The 23,501-nt window shown below is 37.5% G+C and overlaps 1 protein-coding gene across 1 annotated transcript in view; it reads right to left on the bottom strand.

Moving 5' to 3' along the window:
* The window catches only part of LOC135481923 (pre-mRNA splicing regulator USH1G-like), a 28,127-nt gene extending 18,397 nt beyond the window's left edge, over window positions 1-9,730 (bottom strand). Inside the window, exon 1 of the mRNA XM_064761702.1 lies at window positions 9,351-9,730. Coding sequence (XP_064617772.1) covers window positions 9,351-9,514 — 164 coding nt within the window. The 5' untranslated portion in view covers window positions 9,515-9,730. The remainder of the gene's footprint in view (window positions 1-9,350) is intronic.
* Between the last annotated feature and the right edge of the window lie 13,771 nt (window positions 9,731-23,501).

Raw genomic sequence — 23,501 nt, 5'->3', positions numbered from 1 at the left:
AGATAGAGGAGGGACTTAGTAAGAGCTGCTTCTTTGGCCACATCTAGGAGTACACATCTGTTCTATATGGCATAAAGTACACAACACTCCACTGAAGGAAACAATAGGTATAAATTCTAAGAGTCACAGCAAATGTGTTCTGGGGCAGTTTTAACCCATTGTTTCTGATCTTGCAAGGCTGCAGCACACTATAACCATTTTTTTATTTATTCATAAGTTGCTGCGGCTATTGACCGAACAATACGATCAACATTTCTGTGTTGAGGGCTACCGTTCTCGTTCATAATAACGCGCACTAAAAGCCAAGCCTTGCTCCCAAAGCCCTCTGGCCCAATGAATGAGTACATGTTTACCTTTCTGTCCAACCTCAAATAAATCTAGTCGCCATGCTTTGCACAAAGGATAATTATGAAATGTCCTAATTTCTCCCCTCAGGGCATCCATCTTTGTTCTACAGAATCAATGTGACGACTTCGACGAGTTAATAGAGTGAAACAGAGCTGACATACATGTACTCTCTGTCTCACATTACACCTTGCTCACAGGAGAGTCAATGTTGATCCATATACATTGTATGCATACCTCACATTAAACGGCATACAAAATGTTGTACTTGTTACAATTAACATGTATTCTTTTTGATGTACATTTTTGTACATTATACATAATTAGCTTTAATATACACTTTTAACCATTGTTGAGGATTCAGTGTCAATTCAAGAATGTAGGTAATTCCCAGTTCAAATAAATATCAGGTACATTCTAGATTTACAAAGGTGAAACAATGCTGAAATAATGAAATATGAAATATAACAGAAATTGTTTTTTTTAACACTTTTTACTGTTAAGATAACATAACATTACCTCACACACCTGAGCTTAATGAAGCAGTCACCCGTGGCCCATACACATGTATTTACAAATCACTGACCGCTGTCTGCAGAAAATTTACAAACTGAATAAGTATTTTCCCATAATTTTCATTCACGTTTAAGATCAGAAAGGAAGTTAACGACCAAAAGTGACTCTCACACACAATGAACATAAACATCAAATAAATACATAATGATCAGACAACCTGAACTGTGCTTTGTTTAATCCACTCTATCTTAATAGATTAAAGGATTTATTTCTACCAGTACCTAAACAGAGCTCATCAAACTTTCATTCTTGAGCAACATGGAGAGTAACACAGGAGAACAATTCCAAACTGTCCTCCACTGCAAAGTACATTTCTTATCCTGACAAAAGAATGAGGAAACTATGCCAATGATTTGTTAGTGTTTGTACATGTGAATCCATTCAATACAAACACAGCTAAGGCAAGGGCAGTTTGTGACAGTCCCCATCTTTTTGTGAGTGAGGCCCTGGGTTAACCACTGATTACAGAGTGTCGCAGAATGGTTATGCATGTGATCATGTGCGATCAAGCAGTTAAACAGAGACCCTGTTACGACAGGGAAAGGTCTCTTCACCTAGGTTAGCCATGCACAGACCACTGTCTTTTGCTGTGTGCACATGAAACATTGGGGGAGATACGGCGGTAGGAGAGAGGGGGGTAGGATATGTTTCTTACAATGATCCTGTATTCGTGGCACAAGTGTTGGCCTAGGGTTTCAGTCTAACTTTTTTGACTTGCAGCCTTAATCCTCTGATAAATTAACCAGGATTTCTCTGGGTTTGTTGCCAGAATCAAACAACTCACAAAAAGAGTCGTAAAGGCTGCTCTCCCTCAGCCTACATGGCTACTTATCTGAATGCACCACTGAAGACAGTTGAGGTAGGACATGAAAAAGTATTGCCTTACTTGTATTACCAGTTTATTATGTGTAATTTGGACTTGGCAAGGAGAGGGGGACAGTCACTGTAATCCACAGAATTGTTTTGTTAAAATGTCCAATACTGTCTGATATTTAGACCACCCACCATACCTTGCCAACATAAAATATGATCCTCAGAAATGCAAATAACAGCTATGTTTAATTGTGTAATTAAAATTTTGAACTGGCACTGAAACTGTCTTGTAAACACAAAACCCAAATATTCCATTGCATACTTACTGCGTGTAATTTATTCATCCAGATCAGGTTTATCAATTTCATTTTAAAGAAACATAGCATTGACAAAACAGCAAGATTTGTTAACATTGTTAACAAGACTTATGAAAATTATAAGAATTACTAATGAGCCAGCCCAAGCGCATGAGAAATGATGACAAAATGCCCAATGCTGATGGCTGTGAGGCAAGTGATTCAAATCCAGGAGTGCCTCCCCACACCCCAGGTCACATACTGCATGTGAATGCAAAATTACACTTTATCCCCATTTCATATTACCCCTAAATTAGACGAAAATGTCCCCATGAAATTTCATAAGAACATAAATTTCACATGCAGAGATCAGACACTGATATTTGTATTTCTTGACCAGACAAACTGAAAATTTCTAGACTGAATGGGTTCCACCATATAACTATGACACTTTTATCTCCAAACTAAAATAACTTATTCAAGTTCTTGTTGCATCAAATCTAATAATAAGTGAATCCTGACAGAAGATCTAATGTCCACAAATAAGTGAATGCTCCATCAGATCTGATGTCCACAAATAAGTGAATGCTGCCATAAGATCTGATGTCCACAAATAAGTGAATGCTCCATCAGATCTGATGTCCACAAATACGACAATCCTGGCATCAGTTGTAATGTCCACAAAAAGGTGAATCCTGACATCAAGTCTACTGTTCAAAACATGTTAAACCTGACATCAAAGTTACTGGTATAGCTTTCAAAAGATGTTATTCATGACAATGGCATATAGTTTAATACTAACATGAACAAATTTTAATCTGTAAAACTCTTGTAGGAATCTGATGTAGAGTATATAATTAATGCATAAATTCCAATGAGTTAATCCCTTCAAATATGCATATACATTACTACATTTCTCTTACTATCCCCAGAAATATACTTGTTTGTTTTGTTTTTTTTTGTTTTTTGTACTGAATCAGATACGAACATTTAACAGAAAAGATCAGAGAGGTCATTCACACAAGGGAAAACAGAAAAACGGGGTCATTCAAAGTGTTAGGAGGGGGAAAATGATCAAAAAAGTAAACAAGCCTCTGTGCAGATAAAAACTTATTAACATAAACTGTTCTGTCTCAATTATAAAGTGGGCATTTGGAATTTAGTTTCTTTGTGGTATTTCTGTGTGTGTGTGACATGAATTAACTCTACAAAATATAAAAGGAACTTGATAGAAATAAAGATAAAGGAGATAACAGATGTTTATTTTAATACACAAGTCAAAAATTTACCTATTGATCAGGTGTGCAAGGAGTTTAATACCTGAGTGAAGTTTTGGGATTTGACAATAAAATATGATCCTCTATTAATTAGAGTTTAGAGGCCAAAGTCAGGAAAGTTGACATGTAACAATACAATGAGGAAAGGACATTCTCAGGTATGTAATTCGATCTGCAACCTCAGCTGGCTTTACTGCACATAATTTTGAGGTTAAGTGCAAGACACGGGTAACACTGCACTGCATGTTGTGACCACTATTTAGGTTTAAAGTTACACCAGGGTCAATAATTTACCTAGGGTTAGGCTGGGTGGGGCCACTGATCAGTCTACAGGTGCTCAGCATTGCAGGTATGGGGTTGGTAATCTCCCTCTGATTGCATGTGATAGTGATCTACCAGATTTGCTCCGGTAAATCATACAGGTAAAAACACCTACAATGCTAATCAACAGCTCTGATTGATGTGCCAGCCCTGAGGATATGTTCCCTGTACAAAGTGTTTCTGTGTTGAGGTCAGCTAAGACACATAAGTGGGAAGACAACAAAATCTCTTAGCTCTACACTGAACAGCACTGTCAAGACAATACAAGCTAAATGGCCTTCCGTTGTCTGTCAACTAATTAAAGCATGTTTATGGATGTTAAACTTTATTAAATGTGAACACATTTTAGATTGGTACATGTTAATAGGGACCTTTTAGTGAAAAAGTTATTTCTGTTCCAAGTATTGGTTATGTAGCTGTGAAGTCAGGCTTATCACGGTGAGAGCAAAGTGCAGAACACCACTGTTACTAGGAGTTCACTTCACTGTCATATCACTGTATGCAATAGCTAGTGGAGAGCCTTACAAAGCCTGAGTAAAACCAGGCCTGTCCCTCAAACAAACAGGTCTGAGTCTCACCCACCATCAGATATTGAACTCTATAAACCACCGCTGCAGGAATGCACACAGCACAACTCCATTTCTGATACCTCCCACTGTTGACTCAAAGTCCACACAGAGAAAACATGGCAGATTTTTCACAGCAGACCACTAATCTCTTACTCGTTTGTTTTCTCTTTATTAAGCCGGCTGGGAAAAAAAAAGGAAATTGAACATGTCCAGATTTCATAGCTAATTGCCACACTAAGAAAGAGCTAGCCTCCATTCAGTGCCCACAGATATGACCACCTTGCTTGACCAGGGCAGGAGACAATGGCTTTAGTTGTTGATGGCTGATCGGTCTTGTTACCCTACAAACAGGTTGTTCAAGGTCCCATGACGAAGGGGTCCCAGGTATTAACTTTCGCTGAACTCTAGAGAAATCACAGCGACAAGGTCATGCTGCTCCCAGCTGAATATCGATCCCCAGTTAATTGAGGAAGTATTCGTTATTGCCTACAGGCACACCAGCCTTCCACTGACCACAGCACATCTATAATATATTAGCCTGATACAAGTTCTCTTATTGACAATATCTGGACAGGTAATCTCATCTGATAGAAGCTGTATTGTAATAAAGGTGTAAGCAAACATCTCATTAGTAACACTTCGATTTAAACACTTTGAAAATTACCGGTTTAGGTCCACAATAACCAAGAAAGCACAGCTGACCACTCCACAAGATAATGAAGAAACTGTGCTCACAAACACTAACCATTCTAGATACTGACTTGTCAATTTATCTAGCTTGGAAAGCATTTGTGCATAGACATTGTCAAGAAGCAATTGTAACAGACTGGAACTATCAATGTACAATCTAAGACAATTAATATTCATTCTAATTTCCTCAATCAATCCTAACCAGGATATTTCAGTGGACGAGCCACCTCAACATTAAAGCGAAAGACACCACCATTCTAAATGTATACCTGTATTGATAAAGTATCCCACATGAAGTTTAAAAAGCATAACTTTTTGTCTCTATGATGCTCATACCTGAGATATCGCAGTTCAATGTAGATAAAATCCCTGTGTTTACTTGAGCTGTTTCTGTTTATGTCACCTAAACCCTGTTGCATCATTCGTACTCATGGCACATCCCAAGACCTATCAAGAATTTATTATATTTATTGCATTGCCAAGCACATCAAAAAACTGCTGTGGCCTTTAGGTCTGTTTCTATCCTTGTCCCTGAATAACTCAGCATAATAATCTGATCCACTGTTTTCAATCTTACAATCATGTCAAATTTCAAAGCCCAGAGGGATTTCTGAGCAAATGACCACACCTAATCTGCACATCCCTACACATAATTCTACCACAGTGACCTTTGGCACAGTCCAGAATAACCTTTCTACTACAATGACCTTGGGTACAATCCAGAATGACCTTCTAACACAATGACCTCTGGCACAATCCAGAATGACCTTTCCGCCACAATGACCTTTGGTACAATTCAGAATAACCTTTGAACCACAATGACTTTTGGTACAATCCAGAATGAAATTTCTACCACAATGACCTTTGGCACAATCCAGAATGACCTTTCTACCACAATGACCTTTGGTACAATCCAGAATGACCTTTCTACTACAATGACCTTCGGCACAATCCAGAATGACCTTTCTACTACAATGACCTTTGGTTCCATTAGATCAGATAAACCATCCCCAATCAACAGTACTGATCCAGCCACCCATTTGAAAATGTCTGATCTAAGCAAGATTCTAAACCAACCACTGGCACTTCAAAAACTTGACCCTGAACAATTAATATGAAAATCTACTATCCAAACCAGAGTATAAACCAGCCAATGGCAGGAAGGTTCTAAACTTGAACCTAATTAAAAATACAGGGTCTAAAAAAGCTGATGAGCCACAAGCTTGAAAAAAAAAACACACCAACCAAATGCTATTTAAAATATAGCAATTAAACAGGTTCAAACACACACACACATTGTCGTCAATATTAAAACACTGCATTCATGCATACATAATAAACTTCATGAACATTTTATTCATTTCAGATATAAATCATGATCAAGATTCCAACCACATTTCAGAACATTCAATCCTGAACCATCTAAAGCTGGTAAGCATTGATCTACCTATGACCATGCCTGATCCATCAGGTTGAAAGCCAAAGTGTTTGTCTTGGTGTCTTTGAGATAGCTCTCCTTTTGTGAAAAAAAAAACATGAAACAGGTAAAACCACAAAAGAGAGATCCTAATATTAAAGGGCATCTAAATCTGTGCAAATAACGGTTGATAAAGGGCATGATTTGTGATTGTCAGATTATATTTACACATCCTTTTCACGGATCTCATTAACATTCACTGACAGTACTAAATGACATAAACTTTTGGCCTGGCATGACTAAGGCACTCATTTGGCCTGATACTGAGTGTTCTGTTGATTTTGGAAAGGTGTTTTGAGGTTTGTTTGAAAGGTAGGATCAAAAAAACAGCAAACCTCATATTTTATACCTTTTATTTGCCTTTCAAATTCATTTTAGGGGCAAATTTAAAAGTCAAACGCATGTAGTATACTATTATTTGTACATGTCACAGCTTACAAAATTTGTTTTAGTAATATTTATTGATTTATTTGATAGGTATTTTACACCATTCTCAAGAATACTTCGCTTATACAATTATGGTGGGAGGAAACTGGGCAGAACCGTGGGAAAACCCACAACCATCTGCAGGTTGCTGACAAACCTTACCCTGGTTTTGATAAGAGACTCTTAAATTACAGTTTTAATCACAAAGGAGCTTTATCCGCTGAGAGGGAATACACACGTATCTTCTATATGTTAAATTATTAACCCCTGAAATACAGACTGTTTTATTCATCTCTCAATCCCATATAGCTTCATCAACAACACATCAGTTATTCTCCCTGTAAGTCTGTTCAGTTGTTGTAAAATGAAAACACAACCAAACCTATCAGGCACAGAGAGATGCATACCAAGTGAATCTTTGAAGATGACAGACAACTGTCACATATCAAAGGTTTTATACCACTAAAAACTACCATGTGTGTCAGAGATTTTGCTGATATCTGGTGGTTTTACATGAAAATCTGGCTAATCTACAAAGACTGGGCTGTATCTGAATATCTTGACAGGGCTATTTTCATCTGGCACCTGACTGTACAATCTGATAAAGTGGATGGACCAGCCCAACATTGATCGACAGCCGCCTTACATGGTTTGATCAGTAAACCTAGTCACCAGGGCAGGGACACAAACCTCCACCCATATCACTTATCTGGATGAACCTCTTCTGACTTCAGTGTAAAGTCTAAGGAGATGTCCTTAAAAGGACTTTGAAGTTGTAAACAGCTTCCCATCATAACAAAGATTCACATAAGTTTCATTTTTAAGATTTTGTCCTTTCATAACATAGTATTTTTAACCTAGCCATATATGCTGGTTTACCTTTTTCAAAACCGTCTGTAAATCGTGCATCTGGTCATTTTTTAAAAATGAGATACAAATCATCTGCTGTGTAATCAGATAATATTTTCACAGAGATAGTAATAAAGTACACAGCATGAAAACACTGTTAAAAGATTCAGGGTTCTTTTCTAGCTAAGAAAAAACTCCTTCAAATGAAAGTCAAAAATTTAACTTCAACCCTCAGATCAACACAAGTATTAATGAACAAATTAACCTGTTCTTTCTACATCTGCTGATAAAGCACGCTATAAATTGTCTATCTAATATTCCATAGCTTCAGCAGAAGGTGCAACATGGGAAGCACTGACTGGAGTTTCTGTTCCATGATGCTATCGGAATACTAAACATGTAAAATGTACACTGCAAGGTACTAAATATATCAAAACCAATATCAGTGTGTTCATTATACAGCAGGTAACTAAGTACATATACATGTGAATATAAAGAACACTCATACTATTGTTCAGCCAAGATGTACTTAGAGGTAACATATGTCTCCTGTAAGCAGATTGGTGGCTATATGTCTATATGGGTAACATGTCTCGTGGTAGCCAATTACCTTGCCTTAGAACCCAACACCTGCTACGTACCTCCCAGGTATATTTCTCAATGTAAAGTCATATGCCAGACAGCAACACAGGGTAACAATGTAAACAGCTAATGGTTTATGACATGCAAGAAAGCAAAAACAGTCTTGTAGCAATGGCATAGCTTTGTCATAACTTTTCATCTGCGGTTGCAATGCTTTTAAGTTTCAAAAGATACAAATGGATTAAAACTGGGACACTTTTTGTTCTTGACATCACAAAAATAAAGGAATTGGGGTTAATGGGGCACATGTAGATGGAGATTGATGGGAGACAGGAGTGTATATATATTTTGGGGGGAGGGGGGGGGGGGGGTAGAGGTGACAAACACCATCTGGTTGACTGTCACACACCACTGCTCTCCTAGTGTCCAGACTCACACACACACTGTTTCAAGTCTAACACCATCCTGCCCCCATACTTAAGGGTAGTTGACATACTGACTAAATCATCTTTTGTTCAAGTACATATATCTATTCAACATAACATTTACCTGCAATATCTATTTCCATCTTTAAGTTTGTGTGGGTGTAACTGATACTTAAATGTATACAACACATACTCGTTCATTTATAAGCTCAGATACATGCATGTATGTTGACCCTGCATTGCAGCATTTTGCGATTTATAGTCCACGACCACACAAAATGACTTCTGATTAAACAAAATTCAAAAGACAGACAATGTTTTAGAGATATGTTTAATTCACCATAAATACTTGTGTCTGTTAATTAATTTCATTATTTATTGCTTTTCATATGGCTGTAAACTTAACCTCATATACACACACATTCTGACTGCATATAGCCTAGAGATATAGACAGTGCATGGTTCGGTCCATATCTGTATATTTTTATGCTGCATCTCTTAACACTTAACACAAAAACGCTTCTTTTAAATGTTGCTTCTGTATGTTTGCTGCCAGGCGGATTTCTCACACACCGATCGGATGGAGTTTTTTACCTGGTCTTACCTGTCAGGTAAATCAACATGGCTCAGGTATAAATCTAATACCTCAGCCTCCCGACGACTTCCCCTCCCCCTGGCTTTAGTTAGGCAGCCCGATCACTTACCCGCGGCCGATGATCATTCTCAGCGCCTGTAAGTTGCCGTCATGGGCGGCCCATGCCGTCGGTGTCATGCCATCTTCGTCAAGTTTGTTACAATCTTTTCGTGAAGCCTCCCGTAAAATGTCCAAATTGCCGTCTCTGGCAGCTCGGTGGTATCTCTCCGCCATCTCGATCCTATATACAACACTGACTATTAGGACAGGACAGTTAACTTCAGCGGTGTAACATTGCTAGGTGGTGATGTGGGTACGAACACAAGCCAGCGAGACCGATCCACTCCGGCAGCAGTGCGACCGCCGATCTGTTTGAAGTTTCTCGCCGTCCCGCAAACTGCCTGCCAGCTCATGAATATGTATAAGGTGCGTCACAGTTGTCAACAGGCGTACCAGAGTAAAGTCCCTTGACCATACATTTCCCGATAACATGTATAGTCGTATACCTACTCCCGTGAGAAATGGTTTCATTATCCTAACAAATGGCTTTTATTGTCACTAGTGTAAGTTACAGTGGTGTATATATATGGGTCAGCCTTAAATCTGTGTAATTTGATCTTCTTTTACATGTCACCAGACGCCCGGCATGCAGTTTTATTATAATGATGAGCTGTGGGTGGTCGTGAGTTTCTTCTGAGCTCTTTGCTCAGAAAAACAAGTGTTTGGAAGAAAAACAGTGTTTTTTTCGCTTCGAAAACTTAACTGACCAATCATATATGCAAAACAGTGCAACATATGCAACACGATCTCGATTTATAGCGGTATAACCTCGCACAGTCGTGTGTTATTATTCATACAGTAACCATTCAACCAAATAATACACTCGTATAAACGGTAAGATTCCAACATATCGTCGCCGTCTTCATACATGTCCATATGTGACGCAAAGTTATGGCCTACATAACGCATACATATACCTCGCCTTAGTTCCACCCAGGCTGAATAAGTACACCTATTCGAATGCTGTTTTACATCCAGCTGTTGCAGTTGAGATTGAAAGAAGTCAGCTGTGGCATGCTGTTTTTTATATTTTATTTTCATTTAGTCCATATATGTCTCTTGAAATCTGTTTATTAATAAGCTGTCTCATTGATAATGGGAAATGCATTGTGAGCGTAAAACAAGTCAGTCTATAGCGGTGTACTCTTTTGTTCTTTTACTGCGCAACTGTTTCTGTATAGACGTAGTTCTGCTTGTCAAGCGAAGACGTACAGGTACATGTATAGTTCACAAGCACTGCAGCGGAACATCTGAGAACGGTATGTTTTTAAACAGTGGAATTGACCTGTGTAGTCGATCAGGCCTATTGCAATCCTGTGATTGCCTTTTTTTAGTTTAAAATACAAGTTATTTATCTCATGGTAAGACCATAGTCAAAATATGTAGTTATATATTAGTGATAGATGCTCGTCTGTGGCAGCCAATTTGGCTGTTGATGGCAAACGACCTGTGACTTGGCCTATTAAGCCGGGCACCGACTTTTAGACTAGGGGCTCCCGTCGGGGGGTAAAAAAAATTTTCTGTACACAAATGTTTTTCCTTCATGTGATTTTTTATTTCTCTTCCCCCAATTCTTTTTCCTCTTTGAAACAATTTTTTTTTCACCATGCATTTTTTGTCCCTTCCAAAAATTTTGTTTCCACCATGTCACTTTTACGGTTCCGTATATACATGTATCATCATGATGGCGAAGGAACATATTTCAGTTTTCACTTCAGTGTGTATATCTACGACGGCGGCCAATATTTTACATCGATAGTATGCACATATAAATACCTATATAATGGCTGCATATAAATATTTTTATGATGTTCCTGTATAAATAATATAAATGAATGATTTTTGTTGTTTTCTTTTAAAGCCTCAAGTAAGCTTGTCATCTAACCATCAGTGTTTATTGGCTTATTTTTCACAGTTTTACAATAATTTATGAACTCTGCATGATTATACATGTTCTGTTTTATATGTAACACCAGACACATACGCAGTGACCAACCATATGATTTTTTTTGTACAAAATGTTTGCATATACTATAGTTCTTCTGGATTACAGAAGACGTATGCATGTGACCTGCATGCATTTAATAACTAGTGCATGGTATAATGCATGTACATGTATACACATGTAGAACTAAGTACAGAGAGTAAAAAAGCACGAGCTGCAGGAATCGTGATTTGCATGTATCGTTTTCTCATTGCAAGTTCGATGTTCAGTTAATATCAGTTTTGTAAATGCTTTATGAATTCTGTAAAAACATGTTCCTCCATCTTCGGATAAATTAATGATTTACATGTATATGTGGACCTAAGGTTGTACACGCCATATCCTGAATGTATACATGTGTACCTCTTGTATATCGACACACTGTATACTGAGGCGCATGGTTGCATATATGCATGAGAGCTATATATATTTTCTGCTGGTAAATTGAGGAAGGGGCAAACTTCCATATACCGCATGTATGACACTGTTAAAGACGTATAAATGCATATAAAGTGGATCGAATCAAAGGGCTGTGCTATAAACATAGGTTATACACGATGTATTTTAAAGTGAAACAACGAAAGATTTAAAACCTTCTGACTTGGAAGATTGGACACCCTTTATACGCATTGTTGGCATTTTGTATATACTTAATTGAATGATGACTAACTCTGTGGGTGAAAATTAATTCAGTGTGACCTCGGGGCAAGTTTATACAGAATGTAACCATTGCAAAATGGTTTTGCACTGCAACATGTATATTCACTTGTATGTATAGCCGAGGCAAATTCTGATGATAATAATTTGTGACACCTGAAACTTCCTTGGGCTCGAGCATAGTTTCATGTCGAAAACTTAGACAAAGTATTCATAGGCCTGTACAAAAAATGGAACTGTATATGGAATATTCTGCTTTATCGTCTTCTTGTTGTGAAGATGGCAAGTAGCATTAGTCGCCATGTGCTTTAATTTGTCCGTCCCGCGTATATGATCCATTATATTTATGTATGTATACTGATGCACAACTCGAAACTACTATCTGGATTATTTTAGCGGATCTTCTCATAAAGTGGGCGAGCCCAAATTAACACATGTACAAACTTGTATGATGTGTTTCTCTGAGAAACGTGTGGAAGAATTTAGGACTAAGGCTGCAGGCTAGTTTAACTATATGAAGATCCCAAGCATTTGTATATACAGGTTTCGGATATTACGCAACATGATAGACAAAGCAACATTTCAAGTAAAATTTTCTTTATCCATGTAGACAACGATCTCCGTTTTTCTGAGATTTTGCGAATATTGCACTCATATACTATATACTGTAGTCATGTAAATTGGCAGAGGAAATCGAGCAGACAATCCCGCACCTCGCCAAATACATACCTGACAAAACTCTGCGCTCTGAAATTCACAATATCTTCTGTCTTACAATTTAAATGTCAAAATTGTGGACGGGTAAATAGAGAGAGTGTGAGAGTGGTTTTAATGCGGTGTGAATTAAGGAGATGATTTAGACCAAAGGTGAAGCCAGCGTACAACAGAAATGGCGAACGAGGTTCAGACTTTCGCCTATATTCACGTTTGTAACGTTGTTTAAATCAATACCAAAGAAACTATGAGAAGCAATGTTTTGCGATGTAAAACGTTGGCAAACATTTTGCCACTCTATGAGTTTGTGCACATGTATACTCGCGTGCATGCAGAAAGCACCTTTTGTTGATGTAACTGAAATTCAGGTCTAGTTTAACTGGTTTCCTGCATATCTCTCTCTCTCTCTCTCTCTCTCTCTCTCTCTCTCTCTCTCTCTCTCTCTCTCTCTATATATATATATATATATATATATATATATATATATATATATATATATATATATATATATATATATATATATATATATATATGTATGCGTCGTCTATATATAGCCCACCGGTCATTATTTACCTATATGCAATGAACTAATAATTCTCTGTACAATGCAGTTGAGAAAAAGTTCTAGGGCACAAGGTGTATGCACTCCTTCCAAATAACCTCATGCACGAGGTGCCTGGTCTTGGTAGAGAACTTCTCGGGTTTCCCCGCTCTCATTGATTGTTGGTATGTATGGTTATAGAATAAGCGTTCAACGTCGTTATTGGGACCATTTACGCAGTTTGACGTCTTGACTTGCATATGATTTGACGTGTAAAAGGCGCACAAAATGGTTCTGCATTGTCGGATATACAGACTTAAGTGGACATGCATCTAAGTAAGTTGTTATACAAGTTATATATATAGACATCACAATATTTACAAATATCACGACTTCAGACGTGTCTTGCATAGACACAGATCTCCATGTAAGAAATCTTACGTCTTATGTCGCCAAATGCATCAGCCGAAGTTGTATGTATGTAGACTCGATTTAATATCTGCTCAAAATATACCATGGGCGTCTGTTTTTATAATTCATGTCCATTGTTTGCACTGTATATATATACTAAAATCTAGGTTGTTTGTTATGTATACAATAAACATGACAGTGCATGCAATATTAAATTTGAGGCGGGAAAAGATTAACACATGTGAGGTTTATCATTAAGGAATGTATATGCACACTTCTTTATGCACACTCGTGTAAAACTGAAATGATGGGTTCCCCCATACCCTGCCCGGTTTCCTTCCATTATAACGCTGACTGCCTTCTTGTGTAAGTGGAATATTTTTGAGTACGGCTTGAAACACCAATCAAATAAATAAAAAAATAAAACTGCAAGAAATCGGCCTTTCTTTAAGGATGTTGGCATTTTGGCAGTGCATATATACATGCACCAAGTGAATATGTTAGAATTGAATGCGTTATGCAAATGTTGCAATCTAACACTGTCTTAATCTCAGATTAACACTTAAAACGTTGTGTTCCGAATCTTCATGATGCGGATTATAATTTTAACATTTAAAAAGTTTTGAACTTCATTTACAAACAGTCATTATATGCAGCTTAAAACTTAGGCACTCAGATATTAAATACATTTTACAAGCTGTATCATTTTAACACTTAAAAATAGTGATATTTTCTAAACCTTTGCATTAGTTCAAAAGTGTGTTAGGATCAAGTTGAGCGATCAGGTCAGTGAACGATGTTGGTTCAGTTAGTCACCTGACTAAGGTGTTCAACATAATCACACCGTGCTGCTATCTTTCTGGAGAAAGTCGAAGTGCACCATGATAAAGTGATAGTGTTATATGGAAGGGCGGAGTTGTGCGACATGAACACCAGGTGAAGCGGTCCATTGGGGCAAAGGCCATCTGAGAACACACCGCGGAGGGAAGAAACCCAACACGGCCTTCGTGCCAAAAAACCCAGCGGTGTGAAAAGGTTTCATTACCCTGCCGCTAACCTTACGATAACGTATGTCCACATAATGGAGGTTTATACCTACACGGTTCAAGTGAAGGCTGGATGCGTGACCAGAAAGACCAATTCCGACTTAAAGACACGAAATCACACACAGTGGGCGTGGTCTTGCTGTACATTCTACAGATTACATATATATGGCAGAATATTGCAGTTATAACCATACCATATATACAACATAGTGTTACCTTTATACGGTCAACTTGTATACATAACATTATGTTCTCATTTCTTATCGAGCATATCCCACTTGGAGGGCGACGCCATGAATACTATATATACGATAACATGTGTTGCACACGTGAATTTAAAAAAGAAAAGAAAGAGAGAGTTAATTTACACTGAGTATATACGTATACGTATATGCATGTAATCTTGTAATCCAATTATTTCTGATTATTTCGTATATCTGATGCAACAGGCGTCCCAAATCAATATGATAGGCCTACAATTACTCATCAATACACTGAGAAAACAAATGTTTAACATTTAAACATCTCTTTTCAACAGATAATAAACGTGCTTAATGTTTAATTGTAATATGTTTAATACTTAAACACTAAACATGTTTATCCAACAACTGATAATAAGACCGCTTTTCAATGTTGGTCATATACATTGAAAACATTAAATCACTTCGTTTAAGCAATAAACCCATTCAATTTACTCCATAAATTATTGCATTTAGACTATAAATGTGAGTATTTATAAAATAGTGCATGTATTTATAAAATAAATCAATATATTGATGAAACATACGCGTGTATTTGAAAAATAAACACACCTTGAACATATTAAAAGTAAGCATTTATTATGGTGACCGTTCAAAATAGTTTATGAATTTCCTAAAATGTATAAAACGGAATCATTTTAACGCTGTAAACAGTATAGGTACGAGTTCGATATTTACTGAAAGGCAATAATTTGTTAAGCACGTTTATTATCTGTTGCAGAGATATGTTTAAATGATAAACATTTGTTTTATTAGTGTACTAGATGCATGACAATTTCCTCAGAAGTATGCTTTGTGTATTACTGTATTTTATATATTCCAACAAGCATTGTAAAGCATGCTAGAAGCAATAATGTGTATACTTTACAAGATTTAATTCAGTGTAAAGTACGCAGGTCACTCCGAGAACATTGGTAAACATCAATATTTCGCCTTCATTTAGTCATCATCAGGATTATTTATCTATGATCCTGATGAATTTTGTCTAACTTCAGGTTCATGTATTTATTGTTGTCAATATGTCCCATGAGGAAAAGAATCCTTCCTTTCAGGGATGCATGTATATATAAATTATACAAGGTATAGGCTTACGTGTAAATTAATACTTAATATTAATTTATGTATTTGATTTGGTGTTTTAGGCTTTACTCAAGAATATTTCACGTACATGAAGTACGACGGCGGCCAGCATTGTGGTGTTAGGAAACCGGGCAAAGTGCTGCATGGGGAAACCCAAGATCATCAGCAGGTTGCTGTCAGGCCTTCCCACTAATGCTTAGTAATATCATAAAACATTTACTATACACGTAAGCCATGCAGCTAGTGCATATAACTCCTGATTCAAAGAGTGACCGCGTACATGGTTCATTCAAAAAGCTAAAAGCACACTTTTGGAAAAAGAGAAATATACCGAGATATAAAATACACCTCATGCTCTCACATACATGTACGTTCTATATATATATAACATGTGTGCACAATGCTCGTCAGTTATCTGAGTGATGCTAGAATGTATTCTGTAATTGCAGCTGATTATTCTGTTAAATATAACACACCTATTCTGTTAATTCAACTTAAAGATTTTGTAACACGATATCATATGTTGAAAGTAACACAATATTGTGTTATAACAATTGAATACATTCTAGCATCACTCAGACAACAGAATTTCTGTTAAATGTAACAGATTAATTTTTTTAGTATAATCTGTGGTGTATATTCCTATTACAAATGAATGGTTAGTATTGTGAGCTAACCTGTCACGTGCTTATGTAAGTTATATAAATTCTCATATATATGAAGCTGTGAGGTGTTAGATGTTATGTTTCATACTTTATTCTCCACCTGTCAATCAATATCTTACTGTCAAAGCTTTGAAGCAAATTGTGGAACATTTCATGTAGACAGACACTGTTTTGAAATACCCAAATCGAAAATCTTTTGACACCCACGTGAAAAAGCGCGCCATTCATGGTATGAATATAAGACCTATGTTCACCTATAAACGACTGCAAACAGATGATGGATCGACAAGAAATTGCCAGCCAATAGGTTTAACATAAATACCAAAAGAAATATGGTAAATATATATATGTATATATATGTATGTGTGAGAAAACCAAAGGAACGTTTTGATCGATTTGGGCATTTCTTTGTACACAGCGTCACAACAGAGATCAATGAATGGACAATGAAGACATAAATACACAACATACCCGTAACACATTACACCATATACTGGCCTGTTTTTATTGATGTCTGTACATAGGTATGGTGGCTGATAGCTGTCAAAAATGGATGCTATGAGCCACCATACATAGGAGCACAGATTATTGACAATGGTACTAATGTACATGACTTACATAATACCTTATATACAGTTAAGGTTCTTTGGAGAGAGTGCCATCCTCAGGCATATAACATGCTTTACTTTCAAAAGTATGTATAGACCTATACACCAACCAATGTATGTTTTTACTGTTTTATATATATATATATAATATATATATATATATATAGCACAGTGTACATATTGCCTTGAAACAGCCATTTTGAGGCATTAATTTCATTTGCATAATGCATGTTACTGTACTTCACTTTTTTTTGTTGTATACGTGGGAAGGTCTGCGAGCAACCTATGGATACAGTCGTGGGTTTCCCCCGTGCTCTACCCGGTTTCCTCCAACAATAACGCTGGCGCCGTGGTACATACAAATGAAATATTTTCTTCAATACGGCGTTAATTCCAAAATAAATAAATAATTTTGATTGAACATTTGCAAGATTATAGTTTTTTATTCATTTGAGTGATGATTAAAGCGGTTCTCGCGAATTTTGCACTTTCTTATGGCGATGAGCAGGTTAATTACTCTCCTTAGGCTGAGGGCGTAGTCTTACAGTCTACCAACCGACAGAGCCAGAAACCATCAGGTTATAGGGGTGTGTCGTAGAGAGAGTAAGGTTAATTGGTAGTAGACACGAAATCAGGTCGTGGAGACCACTCCCTATGGTCTGGTATATATGTACCGTATATATTCGTCGAGGAAACCACTCCCTCTGGCCTGGTATATATGTACCGTATATATTCGTCGTGGAAACCACTCCCTATGGTCTAGTATATATGTACCGTATATATTCGTCGTGGAAAACGCTCCCTATGGCCTGGTATATGTGTACCGTATATATTCGTCGTGGAAACCACTCCCTATGGCCTGGTATGTATGTACCGTGTATACCCGACGAAGCTCCTGACTTAAAGCAGCTGTCCACCTACAGAACTGGTTTAGAATATTCAAATAATGTATTCAATCTTTTTAATTTTTAAACTTAATACTTAAGAATACTTGAGAAAATTCTGGCTGATTATTATTAAGTCACTCAATGTCATTGGTGAATTGCTGGTATGTATGATAGCAAACAGTTTATGAGATCCAGTTATACATGCTCTTTAATATTTCTGATGAACGTCTTTTTCTCTTATCAGAACAACAGATGTCCGTTCTCCTCGTGGACGTGCTGCTCATGGATGTAGGCTGCCCAGTGCTACTCTATCAGAACGAGGAATGCGCATTCAGGGGAGAATACTCTGTAACGATTCCGTTTGGAAATCATGGGAGGTAACTACAGATGTATAACCATCTTGTGGAGTCGCGTTTTAATTTTCAAACCAGAATGATAAGTAGATTGATTGTTCGTATTATGTCAGATTATTCTACAATATAGTTGTTACAAAACATGCGTAATTATAATGAAAGTACATAGTGTTAAAATGTACCTTAGATATAAAAACATCTTTTTTAGTCCATGGGAATATAAGCTTATGCATCGTGTTGAACAAAATTGTTAGGGTGGATATATAAACAGTTGCAATGAAAACGCAACTGACATACATAATTTGACCACCGACAACGTATAACATGTACACCATATGGACATTAAATACACTGGCATCATTAAAAACTGTTTATATGAAGCATGACCTCAGTTCTTATATGTACCTATATATACTTTCTTAGTTATTTGCCAGTTTATGTTAAACACATGCTTGGAGATTGATTTTGCGATTGTTGATCTGGAAAGTGTATTATGGTTGACGAATGGAGTATGTATATGAAATCCTATCAACACGTATAGAACCATACAACATGCCGTACGCGTCCATCCCATGCACGACTTATAATAAGCTTATGTCTAGTATTAGTGAGTGGTATCTCCAACATCGGCTCAAAAAGGTTGCAAGCCATTTCAACAAGAGATACATGACAGTGGCAAACAGGAAAAGAGAAGAAAAAATATTTAATACGACTCAAAATCCGTGCAGTGATGCTGAAAGAAAACTGATATCCGCTCCCACAAGCTACACGGCTATATCAGCAGCGACATAATATTACAGTCGTGTATATAGCAGTTAAATCTAACGAAACGAGTTCTTTAACCAAGAATTCTTTAATCGGCTTGAAAACCGAGACCGCCTGAGGCATCTACTGGTTTTAATGAAATGCTTATAACAGAGATTTACTACAATTAATTCCTGTCCGCAGGAAATATTGATTGTGTAACAGAAACATGGGATATGAGTATACATACTTGAAAGTGGAGCAATACAACTGTGGTTCCTTGATAACAATTAAAGATATACGTATATAACATACACGGTTATGACAGATATCAGGTATTATATTCATATCGCCATAAGTAGGGCTACCATGCATGCATGCTAGAAGTCCAATCTGGTTCTGAAGTGTGTGTGCGTGTTAGCAAATTCCAAGGATAACAGTCCCTATCAACATTTACCAGTGCCTATATATGACTGCCTGTCAAATGACTATTTCATGTTAGCATAGCTATATGCATGGTGATTTACCAGGAGCTGGAACAGCTGCTTGTTACAAGATATAGTCGACCTTAGCCAGAGGCTGTCTTAGTCTGAAATGCACATGTTGTGATAGTCTAGAGAATTTCAAGGGACTCCCAGCGACGAGGACACGCCGCTGATAGAGAGCAGTGAGCAGGAAGGAGTATTACTTCAAGCAATGACTTATCTCTAGCGTGCAACAGGTTTCATGGTTCCTAAGGCAGCGTAAAGGGGCTTCACTTTTTAACCTTCAAATACATTATGCAGGGGATGCGGAGCAAATAGGAGGGAGAGAGCGCGGGAGAGGGTGGGGGTCTTTATACATTCCCCCCACTCACATCTTTTCTAAAATTTACGGTTTTCAGTATTCAGGACGATGTGGTCCGTTCGAATGATCAAAGTTCCCAGATCAAATAATATCATGCCATAATGAAGTGGTTGTTTAAGTGGTTGAAAAGGTTGCAGATTTACAGTATATAAATAGTAAAAAATAGTCCAAATATACACCTTAGTGTGGTAAAACTAATACATACACTGCCTGCTCCAAATACATCTTACCAAATCAACGGTAGTTACCTGCTTTGCCGCCTATGATCCTTTAACCCGATGTCTCTTCTTGGAACTACATGCAGTATTATTCCTGACGGTCCAGGTTCGTCAGGTTTATGTACATACATATCTCTACTTGAGATACTTTACACAGATTCTGTGAATTATTCGACAGTTTCAACAATTTGAGTCAAATGTTTCTGCTATGGTAGGCTGTTAAATACACTATTATAGTGTTTTAATAGCGTTTTTAATAGATCTGTGTATATATACTTTTAGTTTCTCCACAATTTGTGGCATGTCCTGCTATTGGTATGTATATAGCTGAAGTGCGTGATCTCTGGCCGGCGACCAGTTGCTCAGGTGTAAAACTAGTGTAGTTTAACCTAGGACTATTACATACTATAGTCCCATGTTTACCTAATCCTCCTGTACACAGAGCCCTCACGTTGCTTGGAATAATTTGAAAATAGTTGGAATAACAGCGCAATGGTATAGCCTACAACAGACTTAACATTGTAACTTTAACTGCATGAAGGGTTATAATAGTCTCCAAAGTTACGATATTTCGCTATGATGAATCTGGATTGTCTTTTTTTAAGTAAGAACTACAATGGCTGGTTCTCCAGCATGCCAATTACATGCTGTAATGCTGTAAGTCTTTCATTATATCACATACATGAGTATATGTGTGCCGTTACCTTTCATCCCATTCATGTCGCTGCTTGTACGTTTATAATTCTTACGCTTGTGTCTCAGCTACATATGATTTCGTCTTGAACTATGCAGTTAGGTGACGACTGATGAGACGTCTTTATCTGAAGGGATTCTAGTGTTGAAGAATAATTTGGTGCCCAGTGGGCACAAATTTGAGTTGAAGCTTCGTGGGGAAATTTCAATATATCGCGCGTTCTGCGGCCATATAATGCATTTGTAACAAGGTACAAAACACTCCCTATTCTGGACTAATCTGATGTCAATGGATTCGGGCTTAACCTCCACTGACAGCCTGTCCGAACTAGATCTATTTCTGTATAGCAACTTCCACAGGCCATGCCCCATACACCTTGTAGGCGATTGTCGCGTGTAAAAATGTCGCATTAAATCTCCTCTCAGACATAGATTCTTAAGGTTAGTGACATCCTCAGCAGGCTACAAGAGGGTAATTGAGGACACGACATTTGAACGGCTATTGATGTTAAATCGGACAGTTCGGAACCATAACTGTATATACCAGGATCTAGGGAATGTAACATAGCAAAACTAGCTCAAAAGCTGCAAAGGGTAGAAGGAATTACATCAAATGCTTTATGAATAAACTGAACATTTTAGATTTAATTTATTTATTTGATTGATGTGGAACACCATGTTCATGAATTTTTCTCTGTTATGACGGCAGTTATGCAGCTTTATGGGTATAGGAAACTACAGCACTTGAAGTCAACAACGGGCATTTACTGGATACCTGACAAACCTCCTGACTTAATGCCGAGGCCGAAACGACGAAACCGGGATTCGAACACGCGATCTCATTGGTCATGGGCTTGTTGGCTGCAGCGAATCAGAGCATCATCCACCTGAGCCTGCTATAGTGAGGACCCGCAAACGATTTGTGTCAAAACCAGAGAATGCCAAATCTGGTTCGATGCAACCTTTAGCAATGAGTTACAGATATGGAAAACTCAACGCTTCCTGATATACACCATCTACTTCTACTACATTAGGAAAAAGTTTCCTTGTTACACACATGTATCCAGGCATATCATAACTCTAAACATCCACAAGCACAACCATATTCAAATTTGCTATAGTATGTGTTTTTCTCGAACCTCTGTACACATTTTAGTCTAGGCCTATTGAGAATAGTTCACATCACTTTGATGTGGCCAAGACACGAAAATCCGTCCTGAAATCGTCATCCCCATGCACACTGAGATCTCTTTTCGTCAAATAGCCTCAGTGTTACACCAACAGTCCCCATGTTGTGTTTGTCTCCCCCAGATTCATATTTGGGATGGATTTTCATGATACATATACGAGAGAAGAATGATGACGGATTTGAAGCCGATACTAAAATATAGAACACGTATCTAAAAGTCGATATTTGTTCCAAGGTTATCAAAGTGTCTGTACCTATTTCCTTTATGTCACTTTATCATGACGATACATTCTTGATAAGAAATCTTGTTTGATGAGAACGGATCATCCGTGTAAACACTTCCAAGAGTTCTCGAGACGACTTATACGGACAATTTCCGGGAACAGAAGAACATAAATGGTCTGGTATAAAAGCTTGATACGATCATCCCTTGGATGTTCAGGACAACAAGTTGCCGAGGGAAATTGAATTAGACACCATTAACAAAGCCTCGTTTATCATGGAACTGGATCGTGATGGATATGCCACTGCGCAGACGTTCGCTTTCTTTCTCGCCCAACACTGGAAATTTTCACTGGCACTTTCTGGTTATCTTACACGCGATCTGATTGGATAGGCCGAGTCCACGTTATTGGAGCTTTTATCCACATTCGTCTCAAAGAAATAGATTAAAATGGCCACATAAAAGACGAGTTGTCGTCAAATGCTGGACTTATAAGAACCTCTTAAGAGTTCAAACTATCGCTGTGCGGGGTTACAGTTGTATAAAACATATTCTTTAACTTTATATAATACATTGTGAGCCAATTCTACGCTCACGCATTAGTATACATTGATCAGAGAAATTAAAATCGTAAATTCCAATCGATGTGTCCAAATCACAGAACGGACTTGTCAATCGGCGAAAAAAGGAGTATTTGAAGACAAATATTCAAAGCAAAGCTTGACTATGGACAGAATTATCAATCTAAGAATTTAAGAAATCTGATTCTCCATGTTCATACGACCCCGTAAATCCGCCAGGTTATTAGCAGAACATTAGTAAACCTACAAAGCGACGTAGCTGAGAACCGCCGTTCTTAGATTCATACAGATTGAAGGCTATTTTCGGCAAAAGTGTAAACTCTGTAATGGGTTCAGTTAAAATTAACATCTTTCAAACTTTCTTAGTTTTTCTTTCATTGAAGCATATAATTCGTTTGCAATAGATTTCTGTGTCAATCCCTCAACTCTGCATTGGCATTGTGAGGCATACGAATAGGAGG

Source organism: Liolophura sinensis, chromosome 1 (assembly GCF_032854445.1).
Source record: "Liolophura sinensis isolate JHLJ2023 chromosome 1, CUHK_Ljap_v2, whole genome shotgun sequence".
NCBI lineage: Eukaryota > Metazoa > Mollusca > Polyplacophora > Chitonida > Chitonidae > Liolophura > Liolophura sinensis.
Note: the sequence above shows the minus strand (reverse complement) of the source record. Positions and strands in the feature narration are given on the sequence as shown.